This window comes from Ambystoma mexicanum, chromosome 11, assembly GCF_040938575.1.
Source record: "Ambystoma mexicanum isolate Mex_15411 chromosome 11, UKY_AmexF1_1, whole genome shotgun sequence".
Classification (NCBI taxonomy): Eukaryota; Metazoa; Chordata; class Amphibia; order Caudata; family Ambystomatidae; genus Ambystoma; species Ambystoma mexicanum.
The window spans coordinates 385,359,669-385,387,341 of record NC_090934.1 but is presented as its reverse complement, the minus strand read 5'-3'; the positions used below and the strand labels follow the sequence as shown (position 1 = coordinate 385,387,341).

The window sequence follows — 27,673 nt, the reverse complement described above, 5'->3', positions numbered from 1 at the left end:
CAATCCTTGCTTGGTAGGCGGACGTTGAGGCTACCTTTCTGCCAAACCCGTAAAGTTTTTTGCTCTCCTTGTCGGGAGGAGCTTCTGATGAAGATAAGGGCGTGCCAGCCCTCTTTCTAGTGTTGGTCACCACTAGGGAATCTGGTTTAAGATGTCCCTTTATATACAGAGGGTCAGACTGGGCTGCCCGGAAAATCTTTTCAATTCTGGGGTTGACAGCTCTGGTGAGGTTAGGATTCACCAGGGAAGGATCTATTCTTCGTTGGATGGATTTGAGGATAGGGATGGTCTGAGCGACCGGTCTTCTCTCTCCTACAAACTCCTCCGCGAAGTCCCTTTCCTCCTGTACACCGTGGGTGTCGATGTGGAAGTGTTCCGCTGCTCGAGCGAGAACCTCGTTAAGGAGGGGCTGGTTATCAACTGGAGAGTCAGTAACTGGGGCTTCGCTTTGTACTGGGGAATCTACTCTGTAAATTTCCTGCTCATCTTCTCCCTCCTCCAGGTCCTCATCCTCTGCATAGTAATCTGTCCCGGTTTGTTCTTCCATAATTGCAAACTCCTGGTCCTCTTCAGGGAAAACTTGTCCCTGATAACTGGGGAGTGGAGTAGAATATGGAGTGGAGTAAGGCTGAACCTCGAAGGGTTCAGGTCTTTCGACCCGGGGCTTTTTACTTAGCGGGATAGGATCGGAGGAGCCTGAGGGTGTGGCCCCTTGAGGGTTATATGAAAGAAAGTGTTCTGGGTTCTTATCATAAAAATCAGCCAAGGAAGACATCCTAGACATAACCCTGTCTATGTCTTCACTGGACCATTCCCTGGAACAGGGTATTAATTTAGCAGGTGATTTATTTTCAAGGGTAGACTTGTGTTTGCTTGTCTGCTTAGGCTTTACAGGGGTGGAAGGCTGTGCTTTCCGCTGTTTCCCCCCTTCTCCGTGCGTGGAAAAATGTTTTCCCTGTCCCTTGGGGGCCCCAGCGACTTTCGACGCCTGGCGTCGAGGGTCTGGAAAGGTATCTGTGTGCTTCGGGCGTGGGGCCTCACTGGTGTTAACCGCGGTCTCGGTATCTTGGAGCGCGGCCTGGGGGTGGAAGTCGTCTTCGTCTCCCGACGATCGAACTTCCGTTAGTGTGTGTAGCGAGGCACTCTTGGCAAGAGTGGATGATTGCCTTGCGTCGTGAGGCGATCTCGATCGAGAGCGCCCAGAGGACACCGAGTCGGACCGTTCTTTTTGTGCCTCTTTCCGGGAAGTCGACGTCGTCGAGGTCCGGTTGGTCTTAGTGTGTTTAGTGTGTGTTAGGTGTGTAGCGCTTGCGTCGCCGGGGGTCTTCCCCATAGCCGCCTTGCCGGACGACCTTCCGAGGTCGGGGACCTGCGCTCGTCGGCTGTCTTTCGACGCCGTAATGCCCTCGCCGTCCGAAAGTACGGCGTCGCTGCCATCGCTGAAGGCGCCCTCCGCTGCCATGGCCTCCTGCCTGGCGTGGTGGGCCCAACGCTTTGTCGAACGGTCCTTAAGTGTCTTAGGTTTAAACCTACTACACGCTCTGCAGTTCGCTTCGGGGTGATCCCTCGGCAAGCAGAGATTGCACGTGGCGTGCCTGTCGACCCAAGGGTATTTGCGATTGCACTTGGGGCAGAATTGAAAAGGGGTACCCTCCATACGCACCTTAAGGCAGCGGGCTGCTAAGTGTAGGAATATATATAAATGTAACTATATATCAAGAGTGAAGAGTATGTACCACCCCCCACTCTCCCTACTTGTAAGGGCCGAGGCCAGCGGCCTACTAGGCCCGGGCCGAGGCCAGCGGCCTACCGAGGCCCAGATCCGTCGTGCAGCAGTCGACGGTCGATGACTTCTCCAGCCGTCGTCGAGGTTGAGGGTCGACGTTGGGGTGGGGAAGGGAATGAATAAGAATTAAAATTATAATAACAGCAAAAGTATGGCTAAGGCCAGGGAACTCCGCAAGATGCTTCCGACCAGTATGGCGGAAAAAAACAATCTGAGGATCCTACACGCGTGAGGGATCTTGGGTACAGTGGACGTCACACTAGGGATAGTATTACTGGCACGCCTGTGTCGACGCCCATTTTCGACTTTCGAAAAACAAACTGTAATACTCCGCAGCTTCCACTAGATGTCGGCCTATGCACAGCATGTGATCTAAGCAGATTCCACAAGCCTCAGAAATATATATATATATACACACCTCAAAAGCACTTTATAAAGGAGTATAATTCCACTACGCACATAAGCAGAATTGAACAAAGGTTACTAAAGGTCTCAAGAGGAGAGTGTTGCAGCAAACAAATCAAGAATTAAGATGGAGAGAAACTCAGCTGAAGGTAACCATGCCAAGAAGCCAAGACCGTATCTGGAAGGAAAAGGCAGACAGTGGATACAATTAAGGAGACAAGAACAGAGTATCCTGTTCAGAAAGGTCAAGATAAGCCACAGATGGTAGAAGACTGTCAGAATTAAATCAAATACAAGACAATACATGAAGAAGAGGCCGATTGCACAGTGTCCTAGTCACGTGACAAGGCAGGCTGGAAGAGTGAGATTTTCATACCTACGCATGGATATCTGTCATGCCCATACACCTTAAAAGTTCTCAGACCAAGAAGCAGACTCGAGGCCAAACTAAAAACCAGTAATTGACACATGATCACTGAGGTGATGATTGATTGTAACATAATTGGAGGGAAGCTGAGCTGGGGTGCAGACAAACTCCCTGCACCTGGCTGGTCTTTCTGCATGCTGCTAGATGTAAGTGGAAAAGTATGAGTTGGGTTGATGCCAACCCAATCATAGTGGAACGTGTAATCTAGGGTCCTATTCCTATAGAGAGTAGAGCCAATGGGACATCGTACTTTTAGTGACATTCATAGGGCCATTTTGAAAGAAGAGCTTAGTTGCCCCACCTGACATTGATTATCCAATCCCTTCACCTCGTTACCACATACAGATATAGTACCTATGAAAAAGTTACCTTCCTATAACCAATCACGTTGCATGTTAGGTTTTTAAGATTGCCCGTCAATGATGACGAGTTTTTGTTATAATAACAGTTTTTTCTGAAAATAAGTGGAGTTAGAAGAGAGAGAAGCTCGAGCAGTTGCTGATGTTCATTGTACTCCCCGTTTTATGTACTTAAGTCATTAAACTGACTCCCTTTGCCAAACTATTGAGTTGGCATAGTTATTTGATGCACGAGTATGAATCTGCATCCCCATCTATCTCGAGGGTACTGCTGCTCATCTTAAAGGGCTGTTCGGAGATCCCCAGTCAGAGGGCTGGCTGGAGACCATCCAGTTCAACGGATTTAGGCATGACGTCTGTGCTGTCTTTCGACAGCCAGGCCTGTCATGCAGTGATCGGGACCTCGAGTGCCCAGGAATGGATTCTGTGGACCTCTCCACAGACGTCGTGTGTAGGCCCTTGGTAGACAAACGCATCCAGTCACGGCCATTGGCTGTGTGCTTAGTGGTAGGGGCAGTGTGAGAGCCGATGCAGCCGGGGGTCGTATCGGTAACAGGACCGCCGGCCTGTCTGGTTTCGCCTTCGCCGTCTGAAAATGCAGCGTTGCTGCCATCGCTGCAGGTCCCCTCCACATCCATGGTGGCCTCTGCCTGTATAGCGTGGTGGGCCCAGCGCTTTGTTAAAAGAGGTTAAAGGAGCTTACAGGCTCAACAGTTCCCTTCAACGTGATCCCGTGGGAGACAAAAGTTGCACACCAAGTGCTTGTCGGAATTTTTTTGTTGTCACTTGGGCAGAACTTGAAAGGGGTTCTATCGATAATTAACTTAAATGGCAACCAGGCGAAGATAATGTATGAAAAGGTGTAAATACATTTTCCAATGTCCTCCCCCCTCTCTCCCTACTGTGTGGGCCGAAGCGGCCCTCCAAGGCCGAAAGGATCCGATGGGAGTCTTATTCGACACTCGTCTTCACCGCTGTCGGGATGTTATCGATAGTCGGTGAGCGAAAGTTATAAAGGATAGGAAGAGTAACTAATTGATTAATCAAAGGCGTTATGCCGAAATCTGAATGCTGCTATTTTGCGTCCGTCTACGATGGCGGAAAAAAACAATCTGGGGGACCTCGATGCATGAAGGACCATGGGTACAGTGGACGTCACACTAGGGATAGTATTATTGGCACACCCTGTGGACCTGCCTTTTCAAACTTCGAAAACAACAACTGTAATACTCTGCAGCTTCCACTAGATCTCAGCCTATGCACAGCATGTGATCTAAGCAGATTCCACAAGCCTCAGATGGGATACACATTACTCACCGAAATCGTATTTCTGATGCTTGTATCTGCTTAGATTCACATGCTGCGCATGGGCACTCAAACGGAAAATATTCCGATCATCACAGCACGTTCCACGGGAACTCAACTCTCTAGCAGACTTTGCTTACACCCGCCCCTCCCCCCAGACCACTCACCTCCTGACTCCTCTCCTGAACAAGGTAGTGAAAAAGATCCACAAGGAACAAGTGACACTCATCCTAGTTGCTCCCATGCGGGCAAGACAACCATGGTCCACATCTGGCAAACTGGCGATGTGCGATCCCATCAAGCTACCGTGCCGACCAACTTACTCACTCAGCACAGGTGATTAACAGTGCATCCTCAACCACACTCAATGAACTTGGCAGCGTGGCTCCTGAGGTCAGAGTTCGGACATCTCAACCTACCACAGAGGTGTATGGATATCCTTAAGGAGGCACGAAAGCCTAACACTAGACACTGTTATTTCGACAAGTGGAGGAGATTTGTAATTTGGTGCCAGTCTAAACAAATTTAACCCCATAGAATTTACCCCATCCGACATTCTAAATTATATGCTCCACTTGCTAGACTCAGGGTTAGTTTTCAACTCTATAAAAGTCCATCTGGCAGCCTTGTCGGCTTACACCACCTCCCATAATAAAGTATTGTGGTGGAAGGTGCCAGTCATCATGGCATTCATGGAGGGAGTAAAGAGACTCCACCCTCCAATTTCGAACCCGCCGCCAGGATGGGATCTAAATGTAGTACTCGCTAAGCTCACGGGACCCCCTTTCGAGCCGATGCACAAGTCAAGTCAAACACAAGTCAAGTCAAGGATCCTGCATTGTCAGTGCAGGATCCTTTCTTTGTCATACTTAAGGACAAACTGGTTTTACGTACTCATCCTAGATTCTCTCCTAAATTCATATCAACATTTCATGTGAACCAGTCCATAGAGCTTCCGGCTTTCTTCCAGAACCCAAAAAGCTCAGCTGAGGTAAAACTCCACACACTAGATGTAAGGAGGGTAGTCACTTACTATGTAAACAAGACCAGACCGCTAAGAAAAACAGACCAACTGTTTGTCTCCGTAGACCCAGGCAGAGAAGGGGATTGCATTTTCAAGAATGCCATCTCCAGATTGATAGTCAGATGCATACAACTGTGCTATTCCCTGTCAAACAAAACAGTGCCTTACACGCCAAGAGCTCACCCCACAAGGAGCACAGGAGCTACTTTGGCATTTATTGCAAATGTCCCCTTAGACAGCATTTGCAAAACAGCTACAATGAACTCAGTTCACACTTCACTCAGCACTACTGCTTTTACACACATTCCAAGACAGATCCACAGGTGGGACAAGCGGTTCTAAGACATCTCTTTGCCCATGAACCTTCAAACAACCCACCGCCTTCTCCCGACACTGCTCGCTAATCTATGCACAGCACGTGATCTAAGCAGATTCCACAAGCCTCATAAGGGATACATTACACACCGTTATCGCATTTCTGATGCTTGAATCTGCTTACATTCACATGCGCCTACCCTACCTCCCCATGGACAGAAGGCGCATGGATGCTTATGAGCTTGTCGGACACATATCTGCTTGGATAGACTTGTACTCACGCTACACTTCATGCTACCTCATGTCAGAAAAATTACAAACTGAGGAACCTCGACGCGTATAGGACAATGGGTACAGTGGACGTCACACTAGGGATAGTATTGCTGGCACGCCCTGTCGATGTCCCTTTTTGAATTTCGAAAACAACAACTGTAATACTCTGCAGCTTCCACTACATGTTGGCCTATGATACATTGGTGCACCGCCGCAATCTTTTCACTACATAGCCAGCCTTAAAGAATACTTTGTTTACTGGCGTTTCTGCGACTGTACACTTGTAAAATGACTTGATAACTTCTTTATTATTTCCGTAGCATGAACATCTTCATTTCGAGCCCGAAATGTTGCTCATCTTTAACACCTCCTCTTTAGAGCTTATAGAATCTTTATGTTCTCTTGTCTCTGCATCTCTTCTGGGTGCGTCAATTCTGCTCTTCACGACGTCACCAGTCTTCCCTTTTGCTCAGTTTTCAAATGGCCATCATATTGTCGTGTATGCATGAATGGCTTTCTCAATGGAAATCTTACTTCCAGGATTCTCTTCGGTATTGGTATTTTTACTGGCAATGCACGCGTTTCACATTCTGGCTCCCAACATAAAGCCAGCATGGGGGAGGGGCTTTGGGTGGGAGTACTTGTCTTCATTTCTACAAGTGTAAGGGGGTAACTCCTCCTTTAAGCAGCAGCCACAGAAGGCAGCAGACTCAGAAAAGGCAGCTGGAGCACAGTAGCAGTAAGGCCAACACTCCAAAGTTAGAAAGTGATTGCTTACCTTAGTCTTTGTCCTAATGACCTGAGAACCAACTGTAATAGTATATTTCAACATTAGATTTTACCTGCCTAGAATAGCTGTGTGCCATTCTTAAAAAGTGTTCTGTAGGTGTAGCTGACCTTGGTCTGCCTGGTGCAATCCTAACCTAGTATAAAGAGTTCTTGCTTCCCTTAGACTGTTACACTGAGCTGAAAAACAACTGTAAGTGTACATTACACCAAAGGGTCTTACTTGCCTTGTATAAGGAACAAGTTACTTACCTGTAAATGGTGTTCTTCAGCATGGATCTGGCATGGATTCACATGCTCATGAATATTCCCAGTCAAGGCTGGAATCCTCGGTAAAAGGAAAAAGTTTCACTTTCACTTACAAACTGTCTTTCTCCTATAAACCAATCACTGAGTTCTGGGTCATACAGCTGCCAGCCAATGACTGCCCTCTCCCTAAGCACTTTCCTCTGGCAGCAATCTTCAGATTTTTACCGCACGTTCAAATGTTGAGAGTCCTTGTGTATTGCTCCGTAGAATTTTTCTGCATTTTCCAGTTTTACCGTTAAAATGTCAACATTTTGTCAAATAGAGCCTGTGTGCTCTTTCATGCATTCGACCGGCAAGCATATCAGTCTCCGTCTTTCGTCGACCACACAAGGGCAAGAATCATTGCGTTTTCATAGAAGATTCCATAAGGCCATCGGGTCTACACTGCATGCCGGACCATGTCAGAGAAGGATGGATGTTCTCTCTTCACGCTCTGCTCCAGCTGTGGACTAGGGAACGTGGTTGTGGAGGACATCACTTCTAGTGCCTCTACTGTCTCCATTCGGATCACAAATTAGCGCTTTGCGAGATTTGCCTTGGATTCTCGAAACACACCATCAAGGATCGACAGAGTAGAAGGGTGGCGTGGCTCAACGCCCAGGCCTCTAACCTGTGCAGCAAGCAGGGGAATGCCTCAACTCGGGACCGGCCGTGGACAGGGGCAGTGCCTGGAGATGCACAGTCACATTGGCTAATGCAGCTGCGCGCACGGGTGCATATGAAATTGAGGGATTGTTTTGTGTTACCAAAAATGGTTCCAAGTCCAGCCCCGGTGAGAGGGAACTGCAAAGAGTATGGAGAGACGCGATGTAGAATGGGAAGGATTATGTCTCAAGTAAATGTTTTTTGGTTTCCGCACTGCCCCCAGCACAGTAACAGAACCCAACGTTGGGGGGAAAAAACGATTTGAAGATGCTATTAATTTATCTGGCATGCCAGGCTTAACATTGCAAAATCATTTTAGACATGTACAGGCAGTGCCGGAAAAACATTCAGACAAAACGAGATGCCATTTACAAAAATCAACTTACTAGAATGAAGGGTTATCAATATTTGAATATATACAAGATTTTCCACAACAAAAAACCATGCCCACCAAGAGAGGTGTGCACCCAAGATCAATGACACAAATTGGAAAGGTTAGAGGCTCTCAGGCATTGACAACTCCCATTGTTGTGGCCAGAACCCCTCAAAGGTTCTACCCTAAAATCAGCATACTGAAGACATCAGACAATCAGATACCTAACGAACCAGGTAGGGTTCTTAACCATTCAGAGTTACACATATGCCAAGAGGGAGATGGAACTATTCACAAATTGCCACATCAATATCTCAGTCCAACAATTGTGCAGTGGTTCAGACACAAAGTGTTATACGCAAACACTCAATGTCTAAGACAGGCGCAGAGAAGCTCACATCTTACCCCATTATCCAGTGCGTAGGTATTGATGAGGTAGGCCAGCATATTACACAGCCACAAGGAAATGATGTCACCAAGGAGACGGGGTATAAGGCCCCTGGAGGAAAAAAGGAAAGATCTCAACGAATGAGCAAAATAAAAATATTCAATAACACCCACACAAGAGGCAATGACTGAAAATGTAAATATGCAGCTTGGAACATTTATATAAGACAGTGAACAAGCCTTCAAATCAGAACTGAACAAAGGCTAACATTCTGTCATAAGTAAAACCTTCACCAAAGGATACAGTGACAGATATATGAAAACCGTCAGAATTTGGCCTACATGATTTTTATCCATTCACAAGAAAATCTATATAAACTTGCGTGCTATGCTCCATGGCCACTCAATGCATGACATACATGCATTTCTACAATAATTAAAATTAGATTTTGTGAGAAGGGTTTTACCCTGTGAGCAGCTCCACTATTTGTTTGCCCGTGTTTGCGTCAGGCATCCCAGGCTGTTTTGCTTCAGCGTGGTCACTTTTGGAGATCCCGTACTTGTGTTCTCCAGACCCTTGCAAAAGTAATCATTGGACTCAGATAGGCACAGAATTACACGCAACACCTTTTGTGATAGGTTTAAGAAAAATGGTGCATTATAGGCCCTTTATTCATTCATAACATACAAACAGAAAAGATAAACACATTATAGGTATGTGTGAACAAAAGGAGAACAAGACTACACCGTTAAGATCGCTACAGGAGACGCCTTCATCTCAGCCACAACACTACTGCTTAGTCCCGCAGCAGGTAGGCAAAGAGATCGATTGGTCTAACGGGATCTGGAGCAGAGCGTCCTCCCTTCCAGCGAGATTGCAACATATCATATCAACAACCATATCTACTTTTGATAGCCCTTCCTGAGCCCAGCTACTCAGATTTGTTAACATTTTAGATCTACTATTCACAAGGTGGGCTTGAATATCTGCATATAGCGTACCCTACTTTGCCGTCATAATAAGCCGGAAGAGGGAGATCAGCTTCCAACCTGCTTGAGCTTTTAATGATCGCAAGCCCAATTCAAATCTAAGACTTGACATGGGTAGACTCATTGGGAGTCCGAGGACATTCTTCCAAATGAGACCCTCCCATCTTTGCCAATTAACGTTCCACATAAGGGGCTGTTGGGTGTCCTGACCCACGTTTAAGCTATCATGCCACAACATTTGGTGCTGTGGGCTTAGAAAATTCAAGATGGCGGAAAACCCACATGTGCGCCGAAATCCAGGAAAGCTGCGCAGTTTGTGCGCCCACCAAAATGGTTGCCTCACTTGCCACCCACCAGTGCGAGAATGAAAGGCCGGGTTGCCATGAGGGAAATGGGTTGCCAAAGGAAAAACCGTAGCGCCGGTTAGCTTCAAAGCGCTTTAAAACCACCATTGGACTACCCGCACAGTAGTCTGAAACCATTGGGAATGGCAATGCTGATTGCCAAATGCAACCTAGAATTGTGGGGAATTCATTCTTAAATCCCAAAAATGGGTGCAGTACCAGTACTCACCACTATCCAAAAGCCGGCGTTTTAAAACCACCCTGTGTTTCTCTGAAGGCAAGCCAAAATGCCTATTTCAAACATTGCAATATGTGCAAAAAACTCACTGGACACCAGCAGACATTTGGTAGAATGGAGTTTTGTGTGCCTACAAAATCTGGGAAATGAAGAGCCCAGAACAATGCTTATAACAAAACTGGCTGAGCTATGGAGTCAGCAGTTTAAGTTGCACTGGATTTAAAGACACTAAAATCGAAAATGTTTAGATTAAATGAGTGACCTATGTTTGGTGTCACATGCCTTTGTAACTGTTGAAATGTCATAGTTTTGCACTTAGAATCAGCATTCTAGCTGCATGTGTAAAATTGCAAGTTAATTTAAAAAGCAACAAAAAAACATGACAGTTAGCTGAAAGTCTGGCTTAAGGAACTTGATTCTGCCTGGCAACTACCCCCATCAGGAGTGAAACTTGAGTCACAGCTGTGTTCCCAGGCCTAGCTGCCCTTTTGCTGCTCACACTAAGGATATGCCATCTATCTGATAATTGAATTACATGTGCTCTACAGGAGCTCTGAACAAAGCCTGTCTTGACTCAGGCAAAGGTTTTATTACAGCGGTCGTAAAATGTAGCTTCCTCTTGGCAGAAGCTGGGAGGGGCACTGCCTGTGAGAGCAAGCTGGCTTGGCAGAACTGGATAAACCAGTATTTCCACCATGTGACCTGGGAAACTACACCCCTTTGGAGCCAGAACATAACTTTAAAAAGATGGATCATTCATAGAGCGGACATGTGAAAATTTTATAAATTATACCATAATTCTTGTGATTTTTCTGCCCACAGTTTAAGAGGTTTTTAGAACCGGTGGTATGTTCAGGGGGGTGTCAGCAGAAAAGTGGATATTACTCTAAATGTATGCATGTTAAAAATCTGAAACTTCATCAGTTAATGTCCATACTCCCTGCGCACATGTATGTAAAGTTGGGTCAATGTCAGAAATTGAAAAATCAGTTAAAAAGTCAATTATGTGCCATTTCTGAATGCAAGCTCTTAGAAACAACAGATTTGGACAGAGACATGGCTAAATTCAGCCACACCATGTATATGTAATTTCAAGCAACTGTGTAACTGTGAAATATGTCTTTTGTTATCAAATATAGAATATGTGCAATCTGACAGGGGAGTGTCCTATCTGCAAGCCATAAAATGACACACACTTCCTTCCCCAATCAAATGAGAAATGGAAGTTTGACCAATTAGAAGCTGAGAGAGAGGTAGGGTCAGTGATGCTAGAACACACCCACATTCTAAACACATAAAAGCAGACAGACAGGACAGATAGGGACTTTTCAAATCCATCTGCCGCTGGAAGCTCTGCCGGAAAAATCCATACTTACCTCCATCAAACTTCAAAGAGCCAACACTTGGACTCCAAGATAAACAGAGACTTCAAATCCCTCAATCTCCAGAATGCAGAAGCAGTGCGGTACCCAGAGAGGGAGACCAGGCCATTGTATCCAGAGTGCTGACCCCGATGCTGTGAGCAGTTCCAGAGGCCAGGCGCTGTGAGCGGAACCCGAGGAGACCGGACCAGACTGAAGTCCGTGACCAAGTCGCTTTCCGGTTCAAAATCTCTTGTGAGTACTCAGCAAAACTCAGAACACATCTCTTAGTTAAAATAATATAATTCAATCTATTTAATCTAAGTAGAACTGCCTCCTAACTGTCACCTGTCATTTGTAAAGCTGTCACTTGTCATTTTCTAGTTGCAAGCTGCACTTGTCTTTTTGAACTTTAAAATTTCAAATCTGAAAAACGACCTTTATTTAATCGCTCATATCTCCGCGACCGTTTGTGCTAGAGACTTGCAGTAACTTTCATTTGAAAGCTTAGAATCTTAGCGTTGAATCGCACCAAGAACCACATTCCTACCCCTTATAGTTTTACCGCAATCGCGGAACACGCATTCGCGAATTTTACCGCGATTTGCAAATTTCTTCACATGTAAAAACTGCTGCTGCTTGCCTTCCATTTGCCAGAAATTCGTTTAACCTGCTGACTATCCCTGAATCATTGCAAGAGTGAGCCTGAGCTAATATTAACTAGATACCACTCAACCTGAACCTCTGAAAGGGAATTAAAAGCATTTCCAACATATTTCTCATCCATTGCTAGCACATATCAAAGCATTTGGGCCTGTGTTTTCAAAACTCCTATCTGTTTTCTGTAGTGTAAGCTTGCTGGGGTGAACTGAATTACAGTTGATTGCATTTCTGAGAACTGTGTGCTTCCTTCCATTTCCTTGCATTGCATCAAAGGGGGGGGGGGGGGATTGCCAGAGAAAAGTGATTACATTGTTTTGTTGAAATCATATTGAGTATTTTCTATACTGCATTTCATTCATTCAACATTCCATCCATTTGAACTCTATAAAGCATTCTCTACCACATTATACTTCTGTACCTATTTACCACTGTGCTACCTTATCCATTTCATGTCAACTCCTTATTGATTATAGAGAAGCGTGTTAGTGCCAGATTCTCCGTTGTTAATCTTTATCATATCAGATTAAGTGTGATATTCAATTATTAATTTATTATAAAGTGTGATCTATATCTATTGTTTAAATTATCAAATAAACCTTTTAACTTGCAAAACAGAACTACTTCTTGGCTCAGTGGGGTCAGGGGGATTCCAAGAGAGGGGTGTTATATAGGGGTAGTCATCCAGAACGCATGAACTGGACATAAAGATATATCAATAAGGGTTTCCATTCAGTATCCCAGACTAGGCATTGACTTAGCTGTAGTGTTGAATTGAATCCTCTTACAGGGCTTTGCTTCCAGCCCATACAAGACAACAGGAATGACTTTCACTTGATAATATTTGATTAGCGGGAGGATTGAGAATCTACAATATATCACTAATATTTTTCTCATCTGAGGAATTAACTGCATGATTTTACTGTGGACGTCTTGCTCCACTTTACAAATTGCTGGAGAAGCATAGACTTTATAGCCCAAATAGACCAACTCTTCAACTCTTATAGTAGGCTGACCTCCCATCACCCACTGGGGATAGATGACCCTTTTATTCCTGTGTTTGAAGACTAATATTTTAGACGTTTTTGGATTGAGTGCAAGTCCATTTTCCTTTACATTGCTATTGTGTCTGTTCAAAAGATGCTGCAGTCCCACCGCAGTCCTATCCAACAGCACCACATTTTCAGCGTAGGCCAGCCAATGGATCTTAGCTCCATTAATCGCTGGGCTTGCCAACGCCGACAATTTCAGCCAATCACCTGCATCCGCTACATATAGGTTGAAGAAGACGGGTGCCCCCAGGCAACCCTGGCGGACTCCTCGCTCCACCCTATTAGGCTCGGATAGATGTCCCTCCTCATCTAGCCGTACTCTGACTGTTGCGTCCTTGTGGATTTCGACCAGCATTGCCAAGATCCCCTTTGGAATACCCCACGCTCTTAGCTTTGACCAAAGCCGACTTCTGTCTACTTGGTCGAATGCTTTTGAGAAGTCGACCCAGGCCCCATAAAGCTGCTGCTCTCCCTTGAGCCCTGTATTTTCACTCAAAATGTTTATGGCCAATCCATTGAGAGCCATAGAGAGACCCCTCCTAAACCCTGTTTGGTACTTGGAGAGGATTTTAGTTTCGTTCACCCAGTTCTCTAGTTCCCCCAGAAATACAAATCCTAGAAACCAAGGCAAGAAGAAATGGGATCATGAAACCCAAGGAAGCTCTAATGATTCCCAGAACCAAACTTGACCAAAACTTCATAACATTAGAACAAAAAATGTTGCTAACACAAGGCATAGGTCACGCCAAATGAGAAAGGGGATGGACCTCTAAGTGATGTGGAAGTTAAATGACCACCTCTGGCCTTTGAAGAAAAAAAAGCAGGTTTTTCTAAATGCATTCTGTTGGATTGAGTGCTACATCTAGCTGATGCTTTTACAGTGAATCGCAGTAATGTTTTGAGGCTACTATATCACATTCCGAAACTGAGCTCCATAGACTCTCACAACATTGAACTGATAAGCGTTTGTAAATGACTGCCACTTTAGATTTATTTGAACTCCAACTTGATCAGATTATACTAGAAGGGGACTTTGACCTAATGGAAGCATCCCCTGAAAATACTTTGTCTGGAAAACAAGTTGGGGAGATAATGGGTCATAACGTAATTGAGGACGCTACGCCAAAAGTAGACAATCACGGGGGTGTCACTCAGGGACGTCATTTCATCAAAATGCCAGGGGTAGCGAAAGTAACATCACACGACCCCTGATGACATAACAGTTACTGATGTCATGTGACCCCACCCCAAAGTGACATCACAGGAAGCGATGGAACACAACCTTTCACCCTTGACAAAACAGGAAGAGGCGTAACATAGCATTGTTCCCAAGTACACTGCAATAAATATGATTACAATATCACTGTAATGCAGAGGTCTTCAAACTGTGGGGTCGCCCCAACAGGGGGGAGCGGCCGTATCCCAACGGAGGCTGGGGGTCCGGTAGGCTCAAGAGCCCAGCATGAAATGTAAAAAAAATAAAAAATCTTTTGATTGGAGGAAGATGGGAAGGGGCGGCTCACATGGTTGGATTGGGCCATAAAACGGTCTCGGGCACAAATGAAAAAGAGGGTGTTTTTTGTTAAAATGTAACAAATTGTGATATTTGAATAATATTTATTCAACAACATTGGTCAAAACTACTAGCTGCATAGTGAAGTAACTCATTAAACTGGCCCGCATTGGCCAAAAAAGTAGCCCATTTTGACTGGCCTACACTAGCATTTTGCATTTCTGGTACAGTCATTGCCCTATAGGCCAGTCCGAGCCTGGCGGCTCATCCATAATGGGCGAGGGGGCATCCACCCAGTGTCCCCCTCACCCATTATGGAGTCAGTCCAGTGAAACACTGAGCACTTTCAGCTGCTTTTTCCAGCTGAGTGAGTGCTACTGGGCTTGCTGAACTGTCAAAGTGAAACACTGTTTCCATTTCACAGTTCAGTTCCCCAGCCGCACATGCTCACTGAGCAATGCAAGGCTGTGGGCATTTTGCTTCGCCAGCTTTGCACAGCTCATTGGAAATGCTGGCTGGGGCACTGCATGTCTGTATGTGCGAGGGGGAATTCCTGCACCTCCTCGCACATACAGACAGAGCAACCTGGAGAGGGGCATTTCAGCATCCACACGCAGGCCCCTGCAGAAGGTAAGTTTATGTTCATTTATTTTTTATTTAAATATGAGGATGGATGCGTATATGCTTGTGTTATGAGTGAGCATGGTGATGGGTATGAACTGGGGGGTAGAGGAGGAAGGAGGGTTGTACAACAAAAACATTTTACAAATCAGCTCTCCTCCTGAGGCGCCCACGGGACAGGGATGGTATTTTTTTTTACTGGATATCTAACATAGATGTCCAGTCAAAAATACCATGCTTTCCCCCTTGGATCCCCAGCACCAATTGCAAACTGTTTGGCTTTTTATCAATTTTTTTGTTTTTAAGTATGCTATAAAATGCAGCATTTGAACCCTTTATTTTAAAAAAGATTTGTGGGGGCAAATCCCCCGAATCACCGTTGATTGGTCCGGACACCCTCGCTGCGCTCGGTCACTATGGCATTTTTGTGGGAAATAGTTATGCCCCTCCTCTTAAAAAAAAAAAAAAAAAAAAAAAGAAAATCACCTGCTCCCACTGGCCCTCGGACTGTGTTGGGAGTGGGGAGCCCAGGGTCTGTGATGGGGTGGGGAGAGCCCAGGGACTGGGTAGCAGTAGGATGAGGGAGCCCAGCAACTGTGATGGGAGCAGGTGGGGGAGCCCAGGGACTATACTGGGAGTTGGGTGCAGTGACGGCACACAGTAGTTCATAGCCATTTGTACATACTGTCCATGTGGCATTTTTGGGGGGGCCCGGGCTGCCCACATTTTACTCAGGGGGACCCAGGCCAAAAAAGTTTGAAGACCACTGCTGTAATGCGTTATACATTTTTTTACATTTCTTTATTTTATTTTTATTAGTAAATGTTTTCGTTTATTACAAACTTTATATTACTAGTCACAATTAACACTTAAACAGCCTCCTCATTTCGACAAGAGTCAATTTTCAAGTTCATCGTTATTAACTTATTCCTTCCTTTATCCTTTAGAATGAATCAAAATAGAATCATGATAGTCTATCACTGCAAATGTTAACTGAAGCTTCCCACCAGGCAGGATATTCCACCACCATGCCTCCATATCGCCATATTTAGTGGCGGATTTCAAGAGGATCGTACTTCGCTGTGTTCTTAAGTTCAAACATTCCGTGACCAAATAGATCAGTGTTTCAATAACCTGCTCACAGAATCGACATCGATTATGTGGAATCTCGGCAGTCAGTCCGGCAAACAGGATTTCTCTCGTGGGGTATAAGTTTAGGTGCAGCCGTAGGAACTGATCTCCGTGGTATCTACTTGGAAACTTGGTCAGATATCTCACCAGCATATTTAAACCTCTAGTCTCTGGTCCTAGATTTAATGAAAGTTTATGAGAATTCCTTTTATTCACAGTTGCAGTCCAGTCTCGCAGACCCAGTTTCTTCTTTGCTGTACATGGGTTAGTCAAAAGAGTCAACACTAATATTTGCCGAAGTCAAGTTCTCTACCATCTTCGCTGACCATTCTTTCAACAGATATGGGGAAGTTGATATTGCCGTATGGTCAAAGATCTTGTAAGCAGAGCTTGGGGTTGGTAGATGCATTTTCCTCCACATGGATATGGATTTCCAGAGAACCGTCGCTGCCATAGATTGTAGCCCCAGCTCATAGCGTATACAATCAACTGACAAACCGCGTAGGAGACAAAAGAACTTGACACCAAAATTGACCCTCTAGTCTCTCCCAAACAAAACCAGCAATGTTTATTTTTGCTTCGCTCCCAAATGTTATGGTCGCCAGAACATTTTGGCAGTAAAACATTAGGACTGGGTTCATAGTACATTTTCCAAACTCTGCATTCAATTTCATCCCTTGCAATGCAAGGTTTCTTAGTCTGTTTTTCAAGTCAGTGATCCAATTTTCCTCTCGAATTGACCTGTTGAACAGGATTCCCAGATACCGAACCCATGTTATTGTCTCTAGTCACTCATCTCCTGCAAACCAATTAAAGTGCTTCCCTCTTTTCCCCAGGTTTGTTCCAAAGCACATGACTTTCGATTTCTGGGCATTCAGTTGCAGGTCTTTAACCTTTGGTGGAAAAGCATTGCACTTTACAAAGGCTGAGTGCAGATCTGCCATGAAGAGTATGAAGCTTAGACCATAGCATTTCTCTACTGACACAGTCAAAGGCCTGGCGAAGGTCTATAAATGCCAGGAACAGATTTTTCTTTTTTTGGATTGCATCAAGATCAACAAGGTTTAGTATCATCAGGCTGGCTTCCACGCGACTCCTTTTGTAAAGCCGGTTTGCCGATCGTCTAGAACCTCATTGGCCTCAGCCCTTTTTGGCAATCTTTGTTGCAGCATGGAGGTGAACATCTTTCCGATGACATCAAGGAGGGCAATCGGCCAATAGTTGTTTGGATCTGATCGAATACCCTTCTTAAAAATAGGCACAACTACCGCTGATTGCCAGGAAGATGGAATTTTTGGCGTTCTAAAGATGTGGCTGTAGAGCGCATTTATAAACAAAGCCCATTGGTCAGGATGTTTTTTGAGCATGTTAGAGAGACTGTCCGGTTCAACAGCGCCAGAGGTCTTCAATTTTCCAATTGCTGATAGTATGTCCTCTACACATTAAGGCGTCCCACGAGTAAAGTCGTTTAACTTTGTTGGTTGTTTCTATATGTGACCCCCTCATGAAGACTGATGAGTAATGTTCAGTCCAGACTTCTGCGCTTACATTCGTAGTCATTAACGCATTCTGTGACAAAGATCCCTCGTTTATTATCTTCCAGGTATCTCTACTGTCATATTGGAAAATAGTTTTGAGCATTACTTCTGCTCTTTCTTGTTCTTGAATTAACTTGAATGATATTAGCCAGTTTTAATATCTTTGGCGGCATTGTCTAATTGCCAATTTACTCTCAGTTGTCGATCTTTTCTTTAAAGCTCTGATCTCCTTCACCATGGCCTTTTTCTCTACAGATACCTTCAGACTAAAAGGATGTTTATTCTTAAGGTGGTCAGGCTTAAACCCACTTTGTCGGGATTGGTATTCAGCTAGCGATGGTTCATAGTCAGTAGCATCAATATTTGCGTTGCATTGACTTGCGAATTTATGTTGAAGCCATTTAATAGCATTCGCACTACGTCTTAGCCTGAGGGAGAAGCCCAGCTTGTGAAGGGAGTGGCAGGTGACGGACAGATGATCCAGGACTTGCTCGGGAGAGCTCCCCCTGATCAACCAATCGTCCAGGTAGGGGTAGACGTGAATCCCCCCTTTCCTGAGATGCGCTGCCACCACCACCATGAGCTTGGTGAAAACCCTCGGGGCGGAGGTCAATCCGAACGGCAGGACCCGAAACTGAAAGTGCGAGTCGCCAACCGCGAACCTCAGGTACTTCTTGTGCTTGGGATGGATCGGCACATGGAAGTAAGCATCCTTGAGGTCGAGAGGCACCAACCAGTCCTCAAGTTCAAGGGCCTGGAGGACTTGAGAGAGAGAGTAACCATCTTGAACTTGTCCTTCCTGAGGAGTTTGTTCAAACCGCGCAAGTCCATGATGGGTCTCAATCCCCCGTCTTTCTTCAAAATCAAAAATTAAGGGGAATACCATCCCTTGTTCCTCTCTGCTACAGGCACCAGTTCTATGGCGCCTTTCTCCATCAGGGCTTGAATTCTTGAATTTCCTGTGCAAGGAGCGGATCCGGATGGATTGTCGTGAGGCCTCTGCCGAAAAGGAAGACAGTAGCCGTGGGTTATGATCTCCAGAACCCACACATCTGAAGTAATGGTTCGCCACTCTACAAGATGCTGCGCCCGCCTTCCCCCAACCGGCGAACCATGGGACCTGGCCTCATGACTGAGTGGTAGCGGCTGCGGCGTTGCCTGAGGGCAAAGAGGTAACTGCCCGAGCGGCCTTGGCACCTCGAGTACCCTTGTTTCCACCTCTGGCACTCTAACGGTGGCCTCTTTGCTGCTAGCTCCCCTCACTTTACTGAAGGACGAGTAATAGCGAAAGGAACCTCCCCACCATTGCTGTCCCCTAGGACCAAAAGGCAGAGGTTGGCGAACTGCAGCTTTGGATGTCTGCAACCTCTCAAGGCTCTCGTCAGCCTTGCTGCCAAAAAGATGTTCACCATTAAAGGGCATGTTGAGGAGCGGGGACTGCACATCAGGAGCGAACCCAGACTTCCGCAACCACGCAAACCTGCGTATTACGGTGCTCGCCGCCATGGACCGGCTGACACAATCTGCCATATCCAAACCCGACTGACCGGCCTCACACATGGCATTCTTGCCATCCTGAACCATAGCAAGGAAACCATCCCGTTTGTCCCCTTCGGGAATACGTTCAGCCGCCAATGCAAAACAGTTCCACAGAGTGTGTGTGAAACGAGACAAGGCACATATGGAGTTACTGGCTGGACGGTATTTTCGCGACAAAGACTTGCCCACTGCCGGGAGACCCCTCCGGAGCAGTCCAAGCTGCCGCCACCCTTCTCTGCAGAGCCATATGAAACGGCAAAACCGGGTCAGTGGGGGGACCAAGATCAAGGATGTCCGTGAGATCATCCTGAACGAACTCCCCTGGGGGAGCCGACCAACCCAAGTACTCGGTGACCCGAGACACAAGGCGCCGATATGAAGAATCGGCATGAGTGCCAGGCTGCGGCCTACGAAACTCCACCTCCGGAGAGGTGCCCAGTCCACTGGCATCATGCAGTGACTGCCTCAGGTAATCAAACTGGCTATGGCCCGAGATAAGCTCATCTGGTACCGTAACCGGAACCAAGCTGTCATCAGAGCCTTCATCACCCTCTGAAATGTACTCCAGGCGGGGAGAGGAAGACATCTGGGGACCAAAGCAGTGCCTGACCTTAGCCAGAGCAGTGCCATGGGGCCCCTCCAACACCACCGCCTCAAAAGGCATTGAGGGCGCCGAACAAGTCGGCGCCATCGTCGACAGAAACGGCGTCGACATCAGCTGCAGCGCCGGCAGCATCGACAGCGTCGACACAGGCCTCGAAGCCGGAGCTCCGAGCATGTCTCTCGACGACCTAGGCGCCGACGACCCCCTCTCGGAGGCGGAGCCTCGAGAGAAATCGTCGACGACCTCGGCGCCGCAGGCGTCGACGTCTTCTTCGAAGACGGCACAGGATCACGCGGTCTCGAGCGCGTCGAGGACCGGGACCTGGAACAGGCATAGCGAGAACGGCTACCCTTGTCCGAGCGGGACCTCTCCCGCGAGCCGTGCCGACCACCCTGAGCCCGAAGGCGTACGAGCGATGTCTCTCGACCGGTGCCGACCGACCCCACTCGGAGGCGCGGACGGACCGGTGCCCTGCGATTCAAGAATCGCTAGCATCTGCTTCCCGAAGGAAGCCCATTCCTCCGGTGTCGCTTGCATGGAGGGTTAAGCGACCTGCCGACGGGCGGAGTCCTCGGAAGTGGACGGGGAAGGCGACCGATGACGGCGCTTCCGGGAATGCCTCGAAGAGGCGGAGGAGTGGCGAGACCGACTCCTGGAAGGAGACCAACTGGGCTTCGGACGATGATGCAGAGAGTCGCCCCTCGAGTCATCCGTCGAAAGCCCCGCAGACCTCGACTTCCGGGGCTTAGACACCCGACCTAACGACAGCTTCTTCTTGCGTTCCCGCAAGGCCTTTGCCGTGAGCGACTGGCAGTCGACACAGTCGTCTGTATTGTGGGCCTCCCCGAGGCACCAGAGGCAGGCGTCATGCAAGTCCGTGACCGACATCTTGGACCCACAGTCCCCGCATTTCTTGTAGCCCGGACGCGGGGTTGAAGACGAAGTAGACATCGCCACAAACAGGTCTTCACAAAAAACCGAACAGGTTCAACGAACCGAGAAGAAAACAGCAAACTCCAAAGAGTCGAGGCGTACCAAGATTCACAAAGCGAACACGTTCGCAGAAAAAACAGAACTGAGGCTATGGGCGTCGTGCGTCCTACTTATCACATCGGGTGACGTCGGCCCTCAGAGGAGGTCCTCGGGGACGGCGCATCGACGTCATCGACGCAGGCGCCGAAGATTTTTCGAAGCAGCACAGCTGTGGACCTTACCCGTCATAGATATGGAATACGTCGGCGGACCCAATCCCCTCGAAACAACGTTTGCTTCTAGAAAGTTAGTTCCCAAAAGGTTACACAAGCAGGGGTACAGGGCTTTTTCTAAGCACGTTTTACAGGAACCGGTTCCCAGGTTCTTGATCCCTAAGCAGACTACTAGAACCACAACAGAGAAGAAAATCCAGCCTTCCCATTATGAAACCCCTCAAGCCTGAAGCAACAGCAAGGATGACCCAAGCAAGTTAAGAGATCCTAATGAAAACTAATTTGAAAGCTCAGCATGCAAAAGGAGGCAGCTCGCCAGCAGAGACAACTGTGCGTGGAGACTCAAGAATGTCCAAGGAGCAGATGAGGTGGGGTATTGGTGTCCCAATACTCTTTCAGGTGATGGCAGGGACGTGCTACACTATTCAGCTAGTATGACAAAGGTGAGCCGGCAATTGCAGCAACAGCAGGCCATCCCCCAGTTGTTAAGTAACCCTGTTTGCATTGAAAATCCAGCAATAATAGAGTTTAGGCACAGGGTTCCCCTTAAATACCACCAATCCATCAATCACAGTAGGGGGCTATGGACAGAGGGGTCAGTTGTTGCATCTTAAACTGGGAATCCTCATTCTCAAACCTACTTCTCTAACAGTTCATTTGGGGTTGCCCGTCTTTCATTAGGGCGCTAGGAACAAGGGGCCTTTTGCTACATCTTCTAGGTGAGCCCCTGTGACTGCCACCCAACCCGGACCACCCACACAGGACATGATAGGAACAGCCCAGTGACAGATACTGGTCTAAAAGATTAAAACCCAATATGGAGGATGCCAGGTGGGCTCACAAAGAGACCACATGTGCAGAATTCTAAGCCTACCTTGTGGTTTCCTAGAACCAAGGAAGCACCAGAAACAGAACGGCAGAGCAATGGACTTGATCAAATGTATTGGTACTCCAATGGCTATCAAAAAGGTACACTTGGCAAACTCTGTAAAACTGCTTGCACCCCTTGTCAATCCAAGACTAAATTACAGCTGCCACCAGCCTACTCCCTAAAACAAATGTAGAGTGATCTAATGATCCTAGAGAAGAAATGTGGTGGTCAAGCAAAACTCCTGACACTCTGAGTCTTATGGACAACCCAGGACCGTACAGTCAAATGGAGTGAAAAAAAGTGTTGTAAAGGCAGGGGGACTTCAGTAGAAGTCCTCCTGACAACCCCCACCCCCTCCAAGACAGGCCAGTGAGCCAAACGGGGAAAAAGCAAAACATATAAAAGGACACAAAAAGTGCCCCTAGAAATTCAAAAATGGAAATTGTCAAAACAATGGCACAAAATAGTAGCACCTTTTACAACAGAATGGTGGGAACTTACGCAAAGAAGCCCAGGACACCCTCCTCACGGTAGACTGTGACTATGGAATCAAACACTCCGCTGCAAAGAAAAAAGGTTGGTGTTAAACATCGCTCAAACATATTCCCAGCGCATGTAGTAGTGTATCGTAAGCAATAGCCCATTGAAAGGTAAAGTAGACGATCTAGCTTTCACCATGATTTACATTACATGCAAGGTTCCAGATCCACCATCTATCTAAATCTGGAGACAAACAGTACACACTGACAGAGTGGATATGTACCAAGAGGGGCCATGGCAGATATTAATGCACATGCAATGGATGTTAAAATATTTGAAGCATGTTTCAGATGCACAAAGATCGACAAACAATCACTTTGAGAGCGAAGAAGACTAAACTTGGAATAAAGTCCTGAACTAGATCAGCAGCCACATTGTTAGAGAGACTACTAATTTCAGTGCCAGTCACCTTCAACCTTCGAGAACCCCAGCTCTTTTGCTGGACTTTAGGAACTTTGAATTTTAAGCTTGGCGTGAGTGGGACATTTTTCTCACTCATGTGCTGATTTGGATTCTGTTTTTCCTTTGTTTTTGGGGTCTGACAAACTCCATAGGCATCTAATTTTTGTATGGCGACACACACAGCACCTTTAGTGCAGTATCACAGAGAAATCCTTTAGATTTCTCATAAGGTTTAAAATATCTTTTCTCATGTGAACTACCGTTCCCAAGAATAGTAAAGTGAAATTTACTTTACTTCCCATTTTCTCTTTGTAGGTCCAGCACGCACCATCTTATGTGGAGTGCTGGGGGGTACTTAGTACCCCCTTACTTATCCTACCTACTCATGTAAAAAAATTGATGTTACCCTCACTACTTTAAATGGCAGGTGGCAGTGGTTTAATGTTCATACCATTGTGCTTTTCTACCGCAGGCTGAATCCTCAGCTGCAGTATAGCACCTATGGGTGACCATTTTGTCAAAATGGCCCTGGTGTTCTTTTTTCACCATTTTCTGTTTGTGAGGTCTTTCCTGGGTTTTTTTCTGCGCGCTAAGCGAGTTTTGAGCCCTTTGTTCGGCTTCAGTCCTGAAACCCGCCTCTGGCTCCAGTGTGTCTGGAAGGGCAGGAAGTGAAGGAGGTTCCCGAAACTCCCCTGTCTTTGTCTCTAGGAGTGCCTGAATGCAACCAGTCCTAATTGGCTGTATAGCTATCCTTTCAGGACAATTGGAGTGTACCAGACTGCCCATCATGGATGGATAAGCTTCTATCAGAAAATGAAAATTAATTTGCTTTCCTTCTTTTCCAGAAAGGTCAATGTGATAATGGGCAGAACCTTTTTTCTGGATTGTATGGAAATGCAGCCTGAGTTAATCATGCATTGAGTTTATAAGCAAGACGTCAGATTGTAATAGCACATTAAGGATTGCCACCAATGCATATACTATCAATGCCAAATTTGTATGGGAACACATTTTCTAATTTTTGACTTCTAAATTGCGAGATTCTGACGCCACCAATGTGTAAGACAGCATGTTTAATTTTTACGTGTCTTATGAAGCACATGGTCACTAATTCAAGCACTTTATACTGGTTTTCCTGATAAAGACGTGGACTAAATCATTCCTATATGTCGAAACCGGTTGAATAAAGTTGAAGATGTGATCATATGGACTATACTGATTAGATCCACTCCACCAGTTTATTACATGTTTTATTACTGATGTAATTTTAAAATTTAATGCACCTTATAATATGTTCCCATGTGTTTTTTTGTGGCTATTAGAATGTCTTGTTATACATTGAATTGATTTTCGTTTATGTTTTAGTGGTATGTGTTTGTATGGTAGGGAATGAATGTGGATGAATGAATGACTCACTTTAATTTGTGCAATTGTGATGTTTTTAAAGTTGATGCCTTCTGGCAACACACATGAAATTTGAAGTGTTAATCAACACATGATTGGTTAATTCTCTATACATTTTGTATCATGTTAAAGACATTTTGATACCCTTATTGAAAGTCATCTGAACAATCTTTCAGCATACTCTATCCTTTCAGCACAGCCACCCTGCTGTGTGATTGACAACCTATGCTGTGCATGAATGGGAGAAACCTGCTTAAAAGGTGAGGGCTTTGGGACCAGAGGCAGAGTCGACCACTAGGAAGAACACCCGCTGAAGAAACCGTGAACAAAGCCTGCTGCATCCTCCTGGACCTTTGATTTTCCCGGTGAAGCCGTGCTGCTGTGCTGAAACGCCTTTTTCTGATCGACAAGAGAAACTCCGGAAGGGACAACTTCATCCTTGAGTTAGTGGGACCAACTAACCCTGAGACAAACTCCACTAGACCATCTTCCTCGAAGAGCTGTACTTCTTTGCTGCTGCAGGAACCGAGTGCCAGGGGTCGGAAATCCGTAGTCTAGTGCAACGTCTGTAATCCAGCCAGAAGCTCCAGGAGTCTCCTAAGGACCCTCAAGAAGCAGGACGACCAGAGCTTAAAACCCCTCACCAGAGCATAGGACCCAAGGAGTGAAGGAAGCCCAACCGTTATCCAAAATCTGCAGTGGTGCGGTTTACCGCGCGCTGAAAAGTGCTGCTGATCCGAAAAGACCCTGTAGCTCCCAACGACCTCCAAATTGGTTCAGGAACCCAGGATCTGCATCACTGCAACAGGACAGAATCTAGCTGGACCACTCTTCTTCCAACCAGAGGTACTGTTCAGACTTCAGACTTAGGGTACTTACCTCAGTGTCTTTAGCTTTGCTCTTCTCAGTTGAGACTTGCAGTGTCTACTTTTGTTGGAGTGGTTTTCAACTCTGCTTACCAAAAGTGTAATAGCTTGTGACCCTACAGTGATTGTCTACAAAACTCTAACTTTGTGCAAGACTTTTATTAACTACAAAGTGCCTCAGCTCCATAGACTGTGCTCCGATTACCTTTGGCTGTCCTGGCTCCCAGCAGACTCTTCTAGACCATTGACTGAGATTTTTTGTCTCTCAGAGGTGATAACTTGTGTTTAGACTTATTGCCGGGAAAAGATTTGTGTAGACTTCATTGGAAGATTTAAGAATACTCACATGGCCCGAGAACCTGTTTATCCTTTTTCCTTCCTTTACCATTTTTCCTTCCTTTACCCTTTCCTTTCTGCAACCTCAGAATCTGTAAAGTGTACTAGTTATATATATATATATGCCAGCCTTGTGAATGAAGTCACCTCTGGCTGTAGGAAGCGTGTAAAAAGCATCTCTAAAGAGTATCTACTAAACTTATGCTGATTCTGGAAATGTATATTTGATTGTTACATATCTTGCCCATTTTAAAGAAGGACTATTTAAAAACCTGTTAAATAAATAACTATTTATAACTGAAACCTTGAGTGTATAAGTGTTACTTGGCTACTTGTAGTTGCGAATTTCATTGCTCCAACTCTACAGCTCAGATTTACTCCTCTTGAGATGGGCCTGGCTGCTCAGTCACACTACCAGCTTGTGTAGTACAGCCCGATACCAAAAGGAGGGTTAACTAATACCAAGTAGACAAGTGTTGTGAAGTCTCTCACAGTGTTACTACATCAATTCTTGCCTAATACACACTCCCCAACATCAAGGCGTACAAGCATCAACGAGTGTTATACCACTGGGATACAATAGTGAAATAGAAAGCTAGCAGAAGGCACAACCGTCTCGGGAGGATAGCTCAGGGGCAACGTTCTCACCTTGGAAGCAAGACAACACGGAGCAACACAGGTTCAATCCCTTGGTCCGTGCTTAGAAACCTCTGGGTATTAAGCGCGTTATAAAAAAACAATCACATCATATCATATAACCATACCTTGCAACATTTACCCACTTCAAATGAACAATCAGCACAGACTGATACGCCAAGTTTGATACTTACCTGTATTTGGTCTCACGGCCAATGAATTGCACCATACATCGTAATGTGATTACTGAGGGAGGAAGAACATGTGGAAACCTCAATATCAAATTAAAACCACTGTGCTACAGCAACTTTATTTTAGCTTCAACCAAGACAAACGCATTAGGAAATCCCAGAATGAACGGTTTAATAAGCATCTGCATCACTGAGCACAAATAGCATCATTACAATGGAATCAATGGGTGCTGTAAGGAACTCATGGTTACAACAGTAAAGACAGACACAAGTGATCACAGTTCAAGGGTGTTTATTGAACTATAAATGTAGTGTGGAAAAACACAAACTAACCCTAAATCTAAGATGGGAGCAAGCGTCGACCATCAAATGAAAAATAAGGCAGTCCTAGAGACGTTGAGTAAAATTAAAAGGGCCTATACGAAGAAAAACCTATTGCCGACTCCTTACAACTAATTCCATAAAGAGTGTGGGATAGGGTATCAAAATAAAGAAGAAAGTTTTCACAAATAAGACAGGATGAGATTGCCTTCAGGTCTCCCTTCTCCATGTTTTGAACACGGGACAATGTTGGACCTTGGAGCACAGCACACGCTCCAGCCTTCCCAGCACGAGTCGACAGCTCTGTAGAAGCTATCAGGTTCTTCGATGGTTAAGTCTCTTTCCCAGAAAAGTCTCATGCCTTCGAGGGCCTGATGCTTTCAACAAACGAACACAAAGTTCTGCTCACATATATTTTGGGTGACGGCTTCACACCTGGGCAGAGGCGTAGACAGGGTAGGGCTTGAGGGGCAAGGCCCACCCAAAATCTGTAAATGCCCACTCAGCAGTGCTCTATGGGCATTTACAGATGTTAATGTCCCTGCGGTGGGCCCAAGTACATTAGCTTCAGGACCCACATGTTAGACACTCCTGGCACGCCTCTGTCCATGGGTCCCCCTCTTCCGGCGCAGACACTTTTCCAGTCGTATTCAACAAAACTAAACAGTCCCTTCTTCTAAATGAACTTTGGGTGGCTTTCCACCTCTGGATCTCCCATGGCCAGGCTCGGACCCAACTGACAAGGGGGACACTACACTTCTCCTTGTTGTGCACCATTTCCTGTTTTAATGTCTTTACAAACAATGCAGTGGGACTCTCCCTCGATTTGGTTCACTCCCGACACACTGTTCATAGGGACTTCAGGCCTCTCCCCTTTCCGTTAGTATCCCTCCATCAGGTTCACTCTTGCCAACCT

The 27,673-nt window shown here is 46.0% G+C and overlaps 1 protein-coding gene across 1 annotated transcript in view; it reads right to left on the bottom strand.

Annotated features, from left to right (window-relative positions):
* Window positions 1-27,673, bottom strand: part of MTCH2 (mitochondrial carrier 2) — a 411,299-nt gene that overhangs the window by 241,945 nt on the left and 141,681 nt on the right. Inside the window, exons 7-9 of the mRNA XM_069623091.1 lie at window positions 26,440-26,491; window positions 22,563-22,622; window positions 8,413-8,506 (exon numbers count right to left, since the gene is read on the bottom strand). Of these exons, the coding sequence (XP_069479192.1) occupies window positions 8,413-8,506; window positions 22,563-22,622; window positions 26,440-26,491 (206 nt within the window). The remainder of the gene's footprint in view (window positions 1-8,412; window positions 8,507-22,562; window positions 22,623-26,439; window positions 26,492-27,673) is intronic.